Raw genomic sequence first — 19,892 nt, forward strand, 5'->3', positions numbered from 1 at the left:
TTTCACAATTTCTAAATATATTTGTGTGGCCGTATAGACTTAAAAAGAGAAATGCTTAAGCTTATGTTTAATACGAAAATGTAAAATGCAATTTGAATCTTTATTATCCTCAACTTTCATGAGATACACACGGGTTTTTGTTTGTCCTTATTCTTATACATAAAATTGCATTATCTTGCTGGCATTAAGTATTTGTAGATGAGTAATACACTATCTCACCATTTCCCTTTTTCCTCAGTTTTCTGTAAACATATGTGCACACACACACACACACGCACACACCCTGCTGAGCACTGTTTACTGTTTCTAACATTTTGCCATCTCTTGGAGCTTCTCCCTTTTCCTACCGCTACTCCAAAGAGAGAGATGTAACTATTAATCAGCTTTCATGGGAAATGGAAAATAGACTGTCTAGCCTAGCATTGTACAATAGAGTTTTCTGCAATTATGCCAATGTTCTGTAGTTTGCACTGCCTGGTACAGTAGCCATTAGTCATATGTTCCTGTTTTGCACTTGAAATGTGGCTACTATGATTGAGGAACTGAATTTCTAATTTTATTTCATGTTAATGTAAACTTAAATCGCCATATGTGACTAGTGGCTACCATATTAAATACAATAACAATTGCCAAATAATTTATAGCATCAGAAAATGTGCTGAGCAAATGTACTAATCAGTGGGATGCAACATTCTAAATACCTCTTTTCTATATTGAGCCAAATGGTACTTAGAAGTAATGCAACATCATTTTTGATAGATGTTAAGATGATCATCAAAAAAGATAAATAAAAGCCAATATCCACCTAAAGCATTTGTAATTGATTGTAGAGACCATTTTCTATTTTATGCTAGATGCTTTACATATCTACTTTACAGTTGTATCATCTATTATTTTCACAAGAATTCCAAGTTAGATATTATATTTTCCCATTTCATGTAAGGCAGGAAACTGCAGCACACCAATTTAAAATAACAAACCAATGTCACACAGCTCCACACAGTGGAGGTAAGTTTTGAACCCAGGTCAGGCTCTCCTGTGATGCATTTCACAATGAATATTTCCGACATGATCTTCCAGGGCGCTTGTGCATGCCTGCCTAGTCGTCATTTGGAAATAGGGCAGGTGTCAAGAACATGAGCCCTGGCACCACACTGCCTGTTTGAATCCTGCCTCTACTATTAACACCTGTATAAAGTTGAGCAAGTTACTTAATATCTCTGGGCCTTGATTTTCTCGTTTTAATATGCGAATATTAAAAGTACCCATCTCATTGGGTTACTGTGAGGGATTAAATAAGTTAACAGTATCTGGCACATTGTTTGAACTATATATATTTCCCATCATAATTATTTTTAATTTAAAAAACACTGCCATTTATGTTAGGATGTTGATTTGATATGCTAATAAATGAAGCAGAGATATGCTTTGGGTGTGCTTCCCTATGAAATAAGAGAGATTCGAATCATTCAGATAATTCAGGAAGAAATACCCTGCTGTTCAGCTACCTTGGTGTCTCCGTCAGTAGGATTATAAAGTTTCAGAGCGCACATGCCCCGGCCAATTTCTCATCTCTTTGCTTGTCATGTTACCCTTATAGACATCCCCTTTGGTGTCTTTGATTGGTTCTGAATGCTGAGCAGTGACATGCACCAACACAGCTGGAAAGGCCTGTAAGATTTGCTGTTCTGTCTTCCAGCAGGGAATTATTGCCATGGATACCAATATCAGAGGAAGACTGGGGAGCACTCTCCACTCGCCTCCTGAGTATCTGACATCTGTTTCTGGCAAGGCCAATAATGAGTATGCTGCTAGCTTCATATCAAATGAGGGTCTGATTCACACCTCTTTTGTTTTTGTTTTGTTTTGTTTTTATCACAGATGGCCTCTGCCCAAGATGCCAGGTATGGCCAGAAAGACTCCTCTGATCAGAACTTTGACTACATGTTCAAATTACTCATCATCGGCAATAGCAGTGTGGGGAAAACATCTTTTCTATTCCGTTATGCAGATGACTCCTTTACATCTGCATTCGTCAGCACAGTTGGGATCGATTTCAAAGTAAAAACTGTATTCAAAAATGAAAAGAGAATCAAGCTTCAGATTTGGGTAAGTGTCTTTGAACTGGCAGTGTTCTTCAGGCTGGGGTGTTGAACATATCCATGTGTAAGGGAGAAACTTTCTGCCTTGTTCTATCCCTAGGGCATCCACAAGCCTCAATTTCCAGCCTCTTTGCTGCAACACATTCTGTTTCAAAGAAAGTAGTGGTGATGCCTCTTTAAGATATGAAGGGTGAATTATTATGCCTTGTTGTCATGTGGTGCTCTATCTTGGTGGTGGTGGAAGGAAAACTTTGGCTCTGCCTTTTATGATCTGTGTAACCTTGAGAAAGTCTGTGACTCCTTCTCTGACATTTTTGTAATCTATAAAATAGGCTACGTAGATCTGGGCTTTTAGGTCACAGAGAGCAGCCTTTCCTGGGCATTTTAAAGAAAAAGATAAACAACCAAATATAGGAAAAGTGTAGGTTTAGACCCTTCATAAAGCTCCAGATAGAACTTCAAAGATGGTCTATTTATACTGTGCAAACTGTTTTCAACTCTTAAGAGCTATGTTTATATATGCAAATAAAACAAATGAAATGAAATATTTATTTGAAACAGGGTCTTCACCAAGTAGAAGGTTCTCCCAAAGTTTGGAGACCATTTGGCTAGCTTTTTGCCTCTTACCCCCAGAAGATCAGAGATAGCTTAGCCAAACTGGTGGGATAAATTTAGGAGACCAGTGAGCAAAAAACAGAGGAAAATGTATGTGGATAGCAGGTCCAAGGCAATATAAAAGATGAAGCAGCCGGCCGGGCGCGGTGGCTCAAGCCTGTAATCCCAGCACTTTGGGAGGCCGAGACGGGCGGATCACGAGGTCAGGAGATCGAGACCATCCTGGCTGACACTGTGAAACCCCGTCTCTACTAAAAACTACAAAAAACTAGCCGGGCGTGGTGGCAGGCGCCTGTAGTCCCAGCTACTCGGGAGGCTGAGGCAGGAGAATGGCGTGAACCCGGGAGGCGGAGCTTGCAGTGAGCTGAGATCAGGCCACTGCACTCCAGCCTGGGTGGCAGAGCGAGACTCCGTCTCAAAAAAAAAAAAAAAAAAAAAAAAAAAAAGATGAAGCAGCCAATTTAAAAAAATGGTTACACCAAAAAAGACTGATGTAGTAAATATTTTATGGCTATCATAATATGTACATAGGAAGAATGTTTCTACAGTAAATTTTGGCATCTTTTTCCTATTCCTTTGTACCTCTGCCACTCAAATTGATTTGCCCTGTAATCAGGCAGTTCCCAAGAGGTGTTTTCTACCTCCTTCTGAGACATTTACAACAGCTACTACCACTTGGTGCTGGTGCCAGGACTGATCAGTAGGACTGACAATAAGCCTCCCTTCATAAATATGGAAAGCTAAAAACAAAAAACAAACAAATCCCAGAGTAGAGGATTTTAACTTTTTAAAAAAAGAAAACAGCCCTTTATTTAAAAATCTGTATAAAGTGAATGACCTTTAAACATCTTAAAGGTCTTATTAAAGTAGAAATTTAAAGTAAAAATTAAAGATGCAGGTATATACACAGACAGGTACCTTCTTAGGTAGCTTACAATAGGCCGTTACTGTTTTACTTATTCTAACTCTAGAGTCTTTCAAATCTCGTTATAATTCACAGGCATGCATCACATAAGAACTTGTACAAGTAGGCCTTAGGCTGGGCATATTCCCTGCTCCATCATTCCCCAAAGGCATTTTTATTGGGAGTGTTCCTCTTCAGAAACTTGACCTCAATTAATGTAGATACCAATCTCACACTCCTCTGTATGGAGACAGAAAAAGCTTTGTCCATTGCTTCATGTATGGGTCCTGATTCATTCTCTTCCTTTTAAACTGCAGGCAACCCAATTGTTATCTGATACATTTGATATTTAGTTTTAAGAAAGGTTCCTTAATTCTCAGGGGCTTTGGTGAATGGAAAATTAAATTAATTTGGAAACTATACATCCCTTAACTCCGTGACAATGTTCTTTTTGCTAATATGAAAGAACAATCATTCCTCTGGTTGATAGCCCCACTTTTTCTTCTCTTCTTTTTGTTGTAGAGATAATTAAAAATAGTTGTTAGAATCATTTAGATAAAACATCAGCATGGTGTGTTAAGCCAGTCTTATAATTTCTGGCAAATTTTCAGTGTAGGTTTTTGACAGAAATTCTTTGTTGAGGTACAAAATTATCTAACTTTAATGTAAATCAGATATATTTCAAATAATATAAATTATTTTTCACACTTAAAAATATTTTCTTTAAAGCAATGCTGGTCCCTAGCCAGTGCTAATTCACTTACCTTTTTTGGGGCATTGAAATAAGTTACTTATGTCTACATCTCACTTCTGGATGAATATAGCTCTTCTCTGGCCAACCAAAGCTCAGATCCCTGAGCTGCTTCTACTCTAATACCTCCTCATGCTGCTCAGTTTCCGTAAGTTCACGAAAAAGTCTCTGAAATGTTATTCTCTCCAAATTTGTCTCTGATCTTCCACAATCTACTAGATTCTTAAAAAAATAAAACTCTTTAAGTCTATAGACAGTCAGGCCTGAGACCTCATTCTAGGGCCTCCATTCTCCTGCTCTGTGGATGCCCACACTCCCATCAGGGTTCAGTCACTTGGGAATCCTTCACTTTTCCCCCCTCATCAGTCACAATAGTAGATTAATGACCATTAATATTATTGCAATAAAAACATAATCCAATTTCTTCCTCTTTAGGTACATTAGGAGCCCCTAAGTCATATCTGATTCTAAGAGTGTGAAAATTGGTTTTACAATAGTATATATAATAGTGTATACTATTATATATACTATTGTGGTCTATTAGATTGTGAAACATTTAAAAGAAGTACAACGCAAAGATCTTATGCTTATGGAACTTGCAGTATAGTTAGAAAGGGAAATTAATACTTATTGAATAATTATGCACTTCTACAAGCAAATACCAAATTGTATAAATATGATGCATAGCTAGCATTTATTGAATACATAGCATATGTTAGGCATTATCTATGCCTTATCTCTAATTCTCACAACCAAACTTTTAATTTATTACTGTCCTATTTTACTTGATAAATTTGCATATAGGACAGTTAAATAAATTAAATAACTTGTTCAGGGTTGCACATAGTGAATGGCTAAGAGGGGATTCCAAGCTAGGTCTATCACATTCTAACACTGCTCTAATTGAGAGTCTTCTTGAATATGGTGGTGGTTGTTTTTTTTGAAGATGGCAATCTTGATTGTTGCATCTGGGATGTTGAAAATGTTTTTGAAAGAGTTCACATTGGAGGCATGCAGGAGACGAAATAATGAGGAGCAACAGTGGTATGCTTAAGTATAGGCATTCCTGTAATAATTCCGGGAATCCTTGCATTATGCTATAATGTAAGTGTGCTGGAAAATATTTAGTTGTAGGTAGTTATGATTGTTTAACAACTCTCACAAATCACTTATTTGGAAATATATTTAGCACTGATGGCTTGTCATCTCATTGTGCTTTAATAACCAAGCAGTGAACTGTTCTTCCCAACTTATTGTATTTTTATGCATTTATATTATGTGTAACTAATTCATTAAAATCCACATCATCTTCATCCTAGCCTATTATACATTTCAAAGAAAAGAGGCAAAATGGTTTCACAGTATGAAAGTCATCATGGGTTAATACACTATACCATTTTCTCTACCAAGACAGGCTTCAGACATTGATTTAGTTTGGATCACTCTATTCATTTTAAACTGCTCCCAGAGAGAACCGCCAAGTTAGGAAACCAAGATATAGAGAGGCTAAGTGATTTGACCTTACCTTACAGTTAGTACCAGAGCGGAGCCTAAAGTCCAGGTCTCCTGCTAGCTGGGCTAGTCTGATTTCTACTACATTATACTTCTTCTCAAGGTAAGTGTTGTATGACAAAAATTGTAATAAACCTTAACCTGGTTGTCAGTGGAATCCTCCAGCTATAGAAAAATCAAACTTGAGGCCAGTTTTCAAGTAGCATTTTTGTTTTTATTTTTATTTTTTTGAGAAGGAGTCTCACTCTCTCTCCCAGGCTGGAGTGCAGTGGTGCAATATCAGCCCACTGCAACCTCTGCCTTCCAGGTTCAAGCAATTCTCCAGCCTCAGCTTCCAGAGTAGCTGGAATTACAGGTGTGTGCCACCACACCTGGTTAATTTTGATATTTTTAGGGGAGATGAGATTTCACCATGTTGGCCAGGCTGGTCTCAAACTGCTGACCTCAAGTGATCCACCCACCTCAGTCTCCCAAAGTACTGGGATTACAGACATAAGCCACCATGCCCAGCCTCAAGTGGCATTTTTCCTACATCAGGAAGGAAGATCCTGAGTGGGAAACCTCTCTTTGTTTTCTACTTGATGGTTTGCTTTCTTGTCATGCACTGCATAGGGATTTTCTGATTCTTCAAACTGGATTAGTAGATTTGCAACAGTCCACATTCAAATAAAGCATTTTAACAAGTAACAGACACATTTATACTTCCCAAATGTGTTACACCTCCTGTCTGTGGAAGCAGGAAAGAATGGGAGGGTCAGAGTACGCAGGGTTCAGATTAGCTAGTTTGAACAATTTCAACGGGCTCTGGGACACAGGAGCGATCCCCCAGTTGCCTGGCACTTGGTAAGTCCTGGAGTGGTTAGGGCAGATGGATAGTGGCCCAGAGTGTGAAAGCCCTGAAATGGAGGTGGTTGGGACTGTGTGCTCTGGATTGGTTGGTTTGCCTTTGAAAAAAGTGCTCCAGTAAGTTGTTTACTATCTCTAGAAACTGGCTAATCCTGGGAGGGTCAGTCCCTCCAGAATCAGTGAGGCCCCAAATGTCAAAGCATCAGAATACAAAAAATAAAAAATCTAAAAATAAAAGACACGGTTAATACAGAGGGAAAGTTCTTGGGGCCTCAGGAGCAGTCTCTGTCACTAATTTCACTCTGACAAATGCTGTGATTCCCAAGTCTGTTACTTCAGGATTGGCACATTTTTGGGTCTCAGTATTTGGAGACCTAGTACCTTGAGTCACGAAAAGATCTGACAGATTTTCTGGCTCAACCTTCTCATTTGATGATACTACTAATAATAGCAACATTTATCAAGCCCAGTGCTGACACATAAAGTAAGCACTTTATGTTTCTATGCATTTTAAAATTTATTTTTTGCAATAACCAAATAAACCAAGGTGGTATTATTAGCTCTCTTTTATAGCAAGGTGGTATTATTAGCTGTCTTTTCTCTTAAACAGAAAACCAGAAAGACAAAGTGATTTGCCCAAGGTCGTAGTCACAAGCAGGATTCCAACCTGGGCGCTGAGTCTGAAGCCGATGTACTTGACCACATGGTGGAAGAGATCCAGGGAAGCCAAGTGATTTGTCAGAATTTTCAGATCTGATATTAAATTCCACATATTTTAATTCATAGCAAGTACTTTTTCTGTGCTGTATAATTACTCAGTATCTTTCAGTAGTTTTTATGACCTGTCCAAGATATTATTTATAGTTATAGAAAAGAACCAGTTGTTTTGCTTGGAACTTGCTATCTGGCAGCATGAGCACTTTGTGCATTATCTGTTTTGTGTTTAAAACACATAGATATGCACAGAAGGAGGGACTGGAGCACATTCAACTAACTTCTTCCTGCACATTTCTGGAATGCTGTTTCTGCTGTTGGAGAATGTGCATATAAAGAAAAGGGCGTGAAAGAAGGAGTCTAAGTAAAATGGTATCAATACCTACAGGAAAATATTTCAGCCTATAATCTTTGCATTTGGTGCTCAGGTGGCCTAGTCACCCTGCCCATTGATTCCAGGATAACATTCAGGTCCTCTGGTCTATTTATAAGGAAACAACACTTTCTGCCCAGGCGAGCTTCTTAAGAAAACCACCGAAGCCAGTGACAGCTGCCAAGACCATTCTTGGTGCTGTCATTTGTATGCTCTTTTCCCCCATCACATTTCTTCTAACTTAGCATCTGCTTTTCCTGAGAGATTTAGAAAGGCAAGATTTAGTTTTACTCCTGAGAGGAAACTGATACTGTGTCTGAAATGTCAAGATGCCTGAAAACATTCACTCTGTCAGGCAGCTGAACGCAGGAGCTCCTACATCCCACTGTGTTTAACCACTCTTCTCAGCATTGACAAAATACAAAGGATGGTACAGACGTTGTTCCTGGCTTAATAGAGCTTACCAGCTACATGGGAAGATAGGAAAACGAACGTAGAAGAAAGGATCAACCTGTGGGTCAGTAACTGTGTTCTGCCACGGGGTAGAGTGGCCTCGTGGCTTGAGCAGGGACTTTGGAGTCTGGTGACCCAGGGTTCAGATGCTGCCCCTGATTCTCACTAGGGTGTGACCTCAAGCCCTGACTTCTCTGTGCTTCCATTTCCTCATTTGTGAAGTGGGGGAAAATAACACCTACCCCTGAGCTGTTAAGTATTTGCTATTGTAAATTATACTTAGTTCAAAACTAGGCACAAAACAGGCACTCACTATATGTTAGTTTTCTTCTTTTCTAAAAATAGTTTACCAAAATTCAGACTTTTGTATTCAATTAAGTAATTTAATTGAAGCCAATACTTGTTGGTGCCGACTATATGCCAGGTACTGTGCTGGGCATTGGGCATATAATGGTAGAGCACGCCAAGGGTCTGCCATAAGGAGCCACAAAGAGATGGAATTCCACTGCTGCTATAAATGGTCCAAAAGGCCTGAGCACAGCACACCCAGGGAGGATGCCCAACACCGTCCTGGGGACTCTGGAAGGTTTCCTGGGTGTATCTATATCTGAGCTGAGAACTGACAAATGGAAAAGAATCATTTGTTCACTCACTCACTCACTCATTCACTCACTCACTCACTCACTCTCTCACTATTTACTGAGTTTTTACTATGTGCCAGATACCATGGAGGAATTAAGGATTGAAAGTAAACATACACAGGAAATACAGAGTGTGGTAAGTGCTGTGGAGAACTAAGCAGAGCCCTCTGATAAATGGAAAACAACAGGCTGGGCGCGGTGTCTCACGCCTGTAATCCCAACACTTTGGGAGGCCGAGGCGGGCAGATCAGGAGGTCAGGAGATTGAGACCATCCTGGCTAACACGGTGAAACCCCGTCTCTACTAAAAAAAGAAACACAAAAATTTAGCCGGGCGTGGTTGTGGGCGCCTGTAGTCCCAGCTGCTCCGGAGGCTGAGGCAGGAGAATGGCGTGAACCCAGGAGGTGGAGCTTGCAGTGAGCCGAGATCGCGCCACTGCACTCCAGCCTGGGCGACAGAGCAAGACTCCGTCTCAAAAACAAACAAACAAACAAACAAACAAAAAACAACAATGGGAGGGGGAAGCCTATTTTAGGTGATCAGTGCGGATTGATACAAGACGCTAACTGAGCTAACAAAGCCTGATTTTCTTCCCATTTTGCCCCTATTTGAGCAGAGGTGGATTAATACTGTTGGGTTTGAAGCTTTTACAGTTTGCCAGTCCTCTTTAAGGAAAAAGAGACACAATGTCTTCCTTATGAAGAAGTGACAGAAAGCAGGTGACCATACAAACACATTGCTAAAGCCCACTTGGAAGGTACCCAAAGCCTAATCTTTAATCAGTTTCACGGAAATCCACCTCTACTTCTGTAGAAAATTTACCTGTGTGTCTATAGGGACTGAAAGACACATGTGGGAGATGGGAAACATTGACAACAACTAGAACCAAAGAGCAATGTATAGTGAAACATGCAGGCAAAGGTGTGTCAAGACAGTGGGATAAAGAAGAGGCATTGGGGCAGGGGACCTGGATTTGAGACCTCTCTGTGGAACCTTGGGACAAATGACTTCACCTTTCTGGGAAGCAGTTATCTGATCTGTCAAATGAAGAGTATCCACTCAACTGAAAAAAAAAAAAAAAACCCAACCCCTAACTGGCTTTCAGTGATCCCTAATATGCCAGGTACAACTGTGTGTAGTAAGTTTTCTAATCCTCACAAAAACCCTGTGAGATAGACGCTGTTCTTGTCTTTAGTTTACAGATGAGTAAACTGAGGCACAGAGTGTGTGAATACCTTGCCCAGGGTCACATAGACAAGAAGTGGCTAGCAGATCCGAGTGTGTACCACCCAGCTTTGGAGCTTTTTCTCTTAATCCGTTCTGCTGTACCCTTTCTCTATAAGTACAACATGAGTAATTGCTCTCGAGCAGCCACTATGCCTATTTTATTTGTAATGCTCGAAATTTTATTTTTAACCTCGAAATGTTGGTATTAATATTGCTCTTTATAAGGTAAGAGGAAACCAAGACTCAGAGTGTTTAAATAATTCCCCCTGGTCACATAACTCTTTCTACTGCTTATAGAGTAACTTCAAACCTTGTAACTGATTAAAATAAGAAATCAAATGGTAGCCAACAATCAATAGAGGAAAAAGTTTTTTCCAGGAATATATCAGGTACAAATGGACAAATCATGACATTATATTCCATCCAGATTGATCTCTTTCGTGATCCTCTAGTCAGCCCAATTCCTACAGGACTTCTATCCCAAGACTGCTAAGCAGCTCTCAAAGCTTCTAAAAGTTCAAGTACCGGCCGAGCATGGTGGCTTATGCCTGTAATCCCAGCACTTTTGGAGGCTGAGGCGGGTGGATCACGAGGTCAGGAGTTTGAGACCAGCTTGACCAACATGGGGAAACCCCATCTCTACTAAAAATATAAAAATTAGCCGGGTGTGGTGGTGTACGCCTGTAATCTCAGCTACTCCGGAGGCTGAGACAGGAGAATTGCTTGAACCTGGGAGGTGGAGGTTGCAGTGAGCCGAGATCACGCCATTGCACTCCAGCCTGGGTGACAGAGTGAGACTCTGTCTCAAAAAAAAAAAATTGGAATACCATAGTTTTGGTAGCAGAGAACGGCAGTTCTGTATAACTGAAGTTTCAGATAAGTAAAGCTTCAAATAGTGAGAACTTGAAACAAATTAAATCTTGTAATGAAAATTCTTTTTTTTTTTTTTTTTTTTGAGCCGGAGTCTCGCTCTGTAGCCCAGGCTGGAGTGCTGTTGTGGCCGGATCTCAGCTCACTGCAAGCTCCGCCTCCCGGGTTCCCGCCATTCTCCTGCCTCAGCCTCCCAAGTAACTGGGACTACAGTCGCCCGCCACCTCGCCCGGCTAGTTTTTTGTATTTTTTAGTAGAGACAGGGTTTCACCGTGTTAGCCAGGATGGTCTCGATTTCCTGACCTCGTGATCCGCCCGTCTCGGCCTCCCAAAGTGCTGGGATTACAGGCTTGAGCCACCGCGCCCGGCCGAAAATTATTTCAATATGTGCTGCACATTTGTTTATCATAGGGGAAAAAAAGAACATGAAAGGTAAGCCAACTTGACGCTCAGGATTATCAATATCTGATGATGTTTTCTGTATACTTAGTTCCACTTAGTATGTTTTCTTTTCTTTCTTCAGTGTCAAACTGTCCCTCTTCATGTTTCTAGCTGCTTTCCTTTCTCATTCTAATTTTTTACTTTCATTATTTCTTTTTTCTTATAAACCATGTTCATTGTCATTTGTTAGCCAAGTTGAGAGGAAAGTGGCTCAATATGTAGGTATGAAGATCTTTTATATTAGTATGCATGAGGTTTGTAGTAAGGGCACTGGGGAGATCTAATTTAATCTCATAGAAGCCTCCCTTTGCACTGTTTTGTAATCTTCATAAATTTACCAACCAAAATGTTTAACCTGCCTAAACACATTGGTGTTACTTTTATATTAGGCCTACTCTAGACTTACTTGGTTCTAAATCCCCTTAAGACAAAAATATCACATAGTAGTTTTGTGATCAAGAATGGGCTCCAAAGCCAGGCCGTCTGAGTTCAAATTATGGCTGTAAGATATATGGATATTATGACCTTGGGCAAGTTAATTAACTTCTCCATGACAGTGTTTTCATCTGTAAACTGGGGACAATAATAATACTTTGCTTATAGTTTTACTGTAAGTTGAAATAAAATGATATTTACCAAGTTCTTAGCACAATACCTGGCATATAGTAAGTACTTAAGAAACAAATCATTATTATTTCTCTCAACAGCCTTTATTTTATGGGCCAAACCTACTTAACGCCATACTTTCTGCAACAGCAAGTAGTAGTACTTTTCTTGGTAAATAAATTGCCAGTTTGCAGGCAGGTATTTATATGAAGAACTTCAATTTTGGTGTCCTGAAGTAATGATATATACAAGCATATTGACAAGGTGGCATATTTTCTGGACACCTGGATTCCTCTCACCAACCAGTGGTAAATTTTAATATGCTAGTGTTTTGGAGCCGTCTGTGCATCTAAACAGAGTCATCAACTGCACAGGAAAGGCAAACCAATACAGCTTATTTATTAAATGCTCATAAATTGATGCCCTGGCTTAGAGCAAAACAATTATAAATCATTGGATCCACAGAGAGCTGTAATTCACATACTGGGATATGATTTCCTCAGGATATTGCCTAGTGATGTCAGCAGCTTCTAGTCTAAGATGTGAGCTGTGTGCACTCCACCAGGTCACCTGTAGTTATTTTTCTATTGATTCATTTACAGTTATACTGAACTGACCAGTTGTTCTGGCATTAAACACAGCTTAACTTCAGTGCAAATTAAGCATTTAATTACCCCATATTAATTTTTCAAGCCAGACTTAAGAAAAAAGTACAGCATTTTCCTAGTTGGATAGTACTTATTTTCAGTAGTAGGCGTATTCTTCTTTTTCCTTTTGCTTTTCCTTTCCTAACACTAATTTTGCTAGTACTGAACATTGCCACTGTGGCAGCTGAACAGCGAGATAAGAGATAGCAAATGTGAGCATCACTCGATACAAATCACTTTGCTGAAGGGGCTGATGCATATGAAGAGAGGGAAAGCAAGGTCTCCATCTTGTTTTACAATCTCTGGAAGCAACTAAATCATTTAAAAATGTTTACAAAGCACTGGGGCCAGGTGCAGTGGCTCACTCATGTAATCCTAGCACTCTGGGAAGCTGAGGCGGGTCAGGAGATTGAGACCATCCTGGCTAACACGGCGAAACCCTGTCACTACTAAAAATGCAAAAATTTAGCTGGGCCTGGTGGCAGGTGCCTATAGTCCCATCTACTTGGGAGGCTGAGGCAGGAGAATCCTTGAACCTGGGAGGCAGGGATTGCAGTGAGCTGAGAGCATACCACTGCCCTCCAGCCTGGGCAACGAAGCGAGACTCCGTCTCAAAAAAAAAAAAAAAAAAAAAAAAAGTTTACAAAGCATCATGTGAAAAACAATAGATAAACAATAGAAAAGTACAAAGAAGACATAAAATAAAAAAAGAATTGAAGTAGGTAAAGTATGAGACAGGGTTCTGGAGAGAAACAGAGGATAATTTTAGGGAGTTTAATGATTTTACAAAGATGTGTGCAGGGCTTCGGGAAGTAATAAAGGAAGATGCAGACTCCAGAGCTATCATCAGAGAGTCATTACTATCCCCTTGGACTGAAGGGAACAGAGAAAGAGCAGCTAGGAAAGAACTGTAGCTGTAGTAATAGGAGAAGGACATTACATTAGAGCCTTGGCCTTTTAGAACACAGCCGCTGCCAATCAGCAGCTCATCACGGAAGGGGCCGCAGATGCCTTGGACCTCTCATTCGTCCCACCTTCTGATGTTTTGCCTGTACCTCCCATGGGCTGAACGCACCTTGAGGTTAGTGGAACAGGGTAGCAACTGCTCTGTTTTAGCGGTTCACAAAAGTTAGTTTCCAGGAGCACAGGGTAGGGTGAGATTTGGTAAGGAGTGGATCTGGAAGGCAAAGAAACATATCCAGCACAACAAAGAAGGGCTGGGATTCAGAGGGGGCCTTCCGCCTTGCCAGGCTGAGCGCACCCCCTGCTGCATGAGCAAGGTTCCCACACAACAACAGCCGACCCACACTGGCCTCTGACAAACATGTTTCCCCCAAAAGAGCAAGTCAATGTGTTTTTTATAAAGGGCTGGGCGTGGTGGCTTATGCCTGTAATCCTAGCACTTTGGGAGGTGGAGGTGAGAGCATTACTTTGAGTCCCCAGGAGCTCAAGACCAACCTGGGAAACAGTGAGACCCCCCACCTCAAAAAAAAAAAAAAAAAAAAAAAAAAAAAAGGCCAAAAAAAGTGAAAGTTTTTTAATTTTAAGAAAATACTTGAAAATAATATTACTTATTATAATTAAATTCTTCTTGCTGTTTTGGTAATCTGGTGGATGGTAGATTTTTTTAAACTTTTTTTGTTGGAGATGGCAATCCTCTGTCAATTACCCATTTGTATTTATTTATTAACATTATTTTGGTTTTGGAAGCCCAAATATCTGGGACTCAGTGATGTGGAGAGTGGTATAGACCCCCTTGGGCTATGTATAACTGGACAGTATAAAGGACACAGCTAGAGAGCCAGGCAGGGGCTGTATTTTAGTCAAACAACTCCTGGTGCAGCTTAAGGCACCAGACATTTATGAATGACTGCAGTGTGTTACACAAAGTGCTAGGCCATGGAGGAGAGGGAGCCAAGAGTTTTTAAGCTTCCTATCTTCTAATAACTTATTAAATAATGACATAGAAACAGGCGTCAAAATAAAGAGAAGACCAGCCAAATTAGAACAGGCTTAGCTATAGCCATCACTTGCATTTTGGCAGAGACCCAAAGGCAAACAGAGGAATGGGAAAGCTTTACAGTGGAAAAAAGGGGAGCCTTCATATATGCCCTGGTTGCAGGCTGTTAGCATGGGTAAACTGTAGGCATGCTAACAAGAAGTGAGGCATCCTATGGGATTGGCTAGTGGTGCATATTTTGCTTTCTTTGATTGATCCTAAATTGGAAGCAGGGACAAAAATTGGGGAAGCTGTCAGTTATCAATCAAGTCCTGGCCCTTTTGGGAAAATTGTTACAAAAGTTTTTGCTAAGCCTCCAGGATTGTCACTAATTAGAGCAGTGTGGCTTCCCGCAAGTCTGACTTCTAGCAGTCTGGCTTTCCTGGTGTTTATTGTAGATAAGGAGGTTGGTTTCCTGGGAAGGTTGCTGCAGGTTGTGTGTCAAAGTTCTGCTTTTACATGTGGTCTGGGTGTTGTCTATTTGTGCATTCAGTCTCACAAATACACCTAACTCAGAACCAACTTTAATAAGAGCAGCAAGAGAGACAGCACAAGAAAAAGTAAAGGGTTTTGGGTGTCTGATAGTTTGGCTCTAGGCAAATTATTAAACTCTGTAATGCATTGGTTTTAATTTTCTATAAATTAAGGATAATAATACTTGCCTTGTAGGCAAAATATATTTGGCTTGTAGGGCTGTTTTAAGGAGTAACCTAATGTGTGTATTGTGCCTCTTATGGTGTTCTCGTATTTTTTAACTCATTTCACCCTTAAAAATTATTGAGGTCACCAGTGACCTTGTTTGTATGTGGGTTATAGCTATTGATATTTAAAGTATTATAAATTAAAATGAAGAAAGTTAAACATATTTATTTTCATTTTAAAATAACAATAAGCCCATTGTATGTACACATAAAGAGCATATTTTAATGAAAAATAATTACATTTTGAAAGACAATACAGTTAGTGAGAAAAGTGGCACTTAAAAAAAAATCTCATTATATCTGGCTTAATAAAGGACAGCTGATTTTTCATGTCTGTTTCCTTATTCAACCTGTTGCTTTATCACACATCATGTAAGCTCTGGAAGACTCCACTGTACACTCATGGGAGAAAGACAATGAAAAAGGCAAATACAAACTTAGTATTATTGTGAGAGTAGTTTTCAATTCAGAGACCCTCTGAAAGACTTTAGGAAACTTCAGACCACATTTTCAATACCACTGCTCTAGACCATAGAAGGCACTCATATAAATCATTAATAATGTTAGCAGAAGACTACAGCAATGTTGGCATATATCGTAAGGGGCACTTCTTTATAGAGGTCCATCTTGATAAAGAGGCCTTGTTGTTGTCAGTGATTGGAAACCCCCCCTATGCTGGCAGATTAAACGCAGGAGATCGTCTGACAATAGGTGACTTTCCTGGAAGCCAGGTCTGAGGCTCAGGACAAAGAGTGAAGGTCTTGCCAATGAAGACTAAACCAGAATGAAGTTTTTGTTTTTCAGCAGTATCTGAGTGAGAGAATGAGTAAATGAAAACACAAATACATACCTTTTATACCAGCTATTTTCAACAGTATGGTAACAGCAAGTGCAAAGGACTGGAAAATAGGTCCTATGGCACCACCTCACTGCTCAAATCTGGCTCACTGGAGCAACAGTCTTCCCATTTCTGAGAAGAGAGGCAGGTGACAAATATGATGAATCCTCCTTCCTCCATCCTCCATTTGCTTTACAAACTGGGCAACTGAGTGGAGAAGCCATTGGGTTTTCTGGCAAAATTCTGAAAAAGGGATTATAGCTGGTGAAAACAAGCTCTTGGAATCTGAAATCCGAGTCTTTCAAAGTTTATCAGAAGCTAAATGTTCAGTTACATGAAGTTATGCATGACTGATAGGCTCATGTCTCAAATATGTAATGGTATTTACATTTTAAAGTAGTAGTTTGTGAAGCAAAGGAATGAATGAGCTTTCAGCAATAGTTGAATGGTGGGCCATCTTCCCTGGACTCTTCAGATTAGAGTCCCTGTATGAAGACTGACTCAGACTCACAAGGTATATTATTGACACTTTACTGTAATTGAGGGGGAGAAATGGACTGATATAAATTATTTCATTTTAATTAAACAATAGATCTGTCCTCCTACTATAAGAAAGGAAAAAGATAATAGTTTTGTTTTTGAGGGTTTTTCCTCTCTTCAAATTTTGCAAAGCAATTAACCTTCAGGTTAAGACAAAACTCAGAATATTTTATCTCTACCACTTAATTTGTCACAAATTTACAGTCAATTGAAAATATAATAAAACCGAGAACTGAAAGCATTTTTCTTACTTTGCTGTATGGCTAGCTTCTGCAAATGCTGTAGCAAGGTCTGTACATGTGATTTTGAGAATGAAATTCTAAATTAAGTTTTGTAATGACATAAAGACTGAAAGCAGAGATTAAAGGAGAGAGGCTTCTTACTCAGAGACTGGTGAAAATCCAGATCTGCTGAGACCTTTCAGCCTGGCCTTGATGATGACACATGAAAGTGATTCTACAGTTGGGAGGCACTCAAATTTACAGATGGTCTGATCTCAGAATATGAGAGAGATTCACATATGAAAGCAACCAGATAAAAGAAGGCTGTAGAAACTAGAAGCCTGGGTGAACAGTTTTTTTATGCTGGGGTTTATCAGAATCATTGTCTCCCAGAGGAGTGTCTGGTCAATAATTTTAACATAGAAACCATTGTCTCTACAGACCTCAAAGTGTGGTCCCAGAGTCAGTCCCTTGTCAGAATCATTTGGGGAATTTGTTAAAACTGTAGACTTTGAACCACATTTCAAGCCTATTGAATTCAAATCTGTCTGTAAACAGAACCAGGGAGTATGGATTTCTAATAACCTTCCCAGGTAGTAACTGCCATTCTGAGAGACAGGTCATCCTGTCATGTTGTGTCTGTTCACGGAGGGCTGAAGGGAGGTCTACTTTAGTCTATAAACGTTGACGATGGATCGGGGAAAGGGCAGACTAAGGTCCTTTTCTCAGACCTCCTTCTGTTTTCTATAGCCGGATAACAGTCTTAGATTGGCCCAAATATGGCAGCAGGCTGGAGGTCTGTTCTTGGAGTGGCTGCAGACAGAGGGTATATGTACCTGGAGAATAGCATCAAAGCTTAAGAGCTTCTGACATACTGTATTTGACAATGGTTCTACTTGCTGCTTCATCCCCTTTCCTTCTTTCCCTACCAGCCTATTATCATTCCCTTCCCTCTTACCATGACCGAATACAGTCCCACTTCTGTCTGGTTGCTAACTTTGCTTTGGATTCTTTCTTTTTCCTCCTATTCACTACATTCTTAGATATTGAGGTTTAGAAGCATTTTCTCTCCATTCACCTTCATCTCAGTTTTCTATTGTAGTCTCTGAACTGGACATGAAGCAAAATGGGAGGTTCTAGTACTATCTCTGTCTCAACCAAAGAGAGGTTTGTCTCCTTAAGCTTTTTAGCATTTCCCACAGTGATTTGCAAATTTCTTTTTGTGTCATGGAGTCATGTCTTCAAAGGAAGGCATATGGAACATTCCAATGACTAGGGGGAACTGACCTGTTTTCAGCAGGCTAGGAAGCATAGGGTTTCACTTCTTCAACTTCCCAACCCCTTATCTAGAGGAAGGCAGAGAGGGCTCATCCTGGAAAACCATTGCTGTACAACATCTTTTAGAACAAGGGCAGAAGAATATACAGACACATCTCTGGCAGACTCCATCCATGGGGTAAGCCCTCTTGGAGATGGCAGATCTTATGGAAAGGACCCATAAGGTCTCTTAAAACTAGACTATAGGAAGGAAAGTGGAGGGGGAGGCACAAACGTAAAGGCATCTAGCCTACAGGGAATCTGCCGTAACTCTCCTATAACTTGTGTATTTGTGTGACAAGGATTCAATAGTAAATAGTGCCAGGAAAAACGTTTAATATGGACATTCTTTCCAGATAGAGAAGAGAAAGAAATCGAGATGAGACCAACAGTTAAAACTTTCCATATCTGAATAAAAGTCATATTTTAACAGATACATGAATAATCTATCATTCAGATTATGATTTTCCTCATCTGCCTCTTCTACTAAGTTATGTGGGTTCCTATGGGTTATGGGCTGGCCATTATTTAATTCAGGAGTCTCAGTATCTAGCGTTATTGGCCCATAGGAGATCTCAGTACATGTTGAATTCATGAATGAGTATAGTAATATCTAACAGAGTTATGATCATACTCATTTACCCTATACATATTTAATTGTTAAATTTGTTTGGGCTGGGTGTGGTGTCTCATGCTTATAATCCCAACACTTTGGGAGGCCTAAGTGGGCGGATCATGAGGTCAGGAGATTGGGACCATCCTGCCTAACACAGTGAAACCCCATCTCTACTAAAAAATACAAAAAAAATTAGTCAGGCGTCGTGGTGACCGCCTGTAGTCCCAGCTACTCGGGAGGCTGAGGCAGGAGAATGGTATGGACCCAGGAGGCGGAGCTTCAGTCAGCCGAGATTGCACTATTGCACTCCAGCCTGAGTGATAGAGCGAGACTCCATCTCAAAAAAAAAAAAAAAAAAAAAAATTGTTTGTTTGTACTCCCAAATTTTATTTAGATACTTTTAGTTCTCATAATCATCACTGTTCTTCTTTCCCATTATTTCTGGAGTCCAAGTTGAGGGATATGTATTCACACCACTGAAAAGTTTAAGGAAATAATATACAGGGAAATAAGATCACTTGGGAGAGCTCTGCCTCCCAGAAGCAAGTGTAGCATTCTGGTTAGGAGCACAGGCCCTGATGTCAAACTGTCTGGGTTCAAATCCTGAATCAGCTCCATTCTAGAGGCTTCCTAACTTCTCTCAACCCTCGTTTCTTTATCTGTGTAATGGGCATATTAGAATATCTCCCTCATAGTATGGTTATGAGGAATAACCAGGATAAAACATGTAATTCATTTAACACAGAACCTCATAAATGGTAAGACTCAAGAAATATTAGTTCTTATTATTTGTGGCTTAGACCAAGAAAAAATTCAACATCCAATCTCAGAAAGTTGTGCTTTGCCATTTTGAAACTTTCCCCTGTTAATATAAAACTACTAAATCAGAGGGCCTCACCATCACCACCTCAGGCCACACCTCCCTGACGCTCTCCTTGAGAAAAATGGAAAGTTGTGC

The 19,892-nt window shown here is 40.0% G+C and overlaps 1 protein-coding gene across 2 annotated transcripts in view; it reads left to right on the forward strand.

Annotated features, from left to right (window-relative positions):
• Nucleotides 1–19,892, forward strand: part of RAB3C (RAB3C, member RAS oncogene family) — a 293,496-nt gene that overhangs the window by 33,172 nt on the left and 240,432 nt on the right. For both annotated transcript variants that reach the window (XM_005556952.4, XM_005556951.4), the window contains exon 2: nucleotides 1,882–2,109. In XM_005556952.4, the coding sequence (XP_005557009.1) occupies nucleotides 1,882–2,109 (228 nt within the window). The remainder of the gene's footprint in view (nucleotides 1–1,881; nucleotides 2,110–19,892) is intronic.

This window comes from Macaca fascicularis, chromosome 6 (assembly GCF_037993035.2).
Source record: "Macaca fascicularis isolate 582-1 chromosome 6, T2T-MFA8v1.1".
NCBI classification, from domain to species: Eukaryota; Metazoa; Chordata; class Mammalia; order Primates; family Cercopithecidae; genus Macaca; species Macaca fascicularis.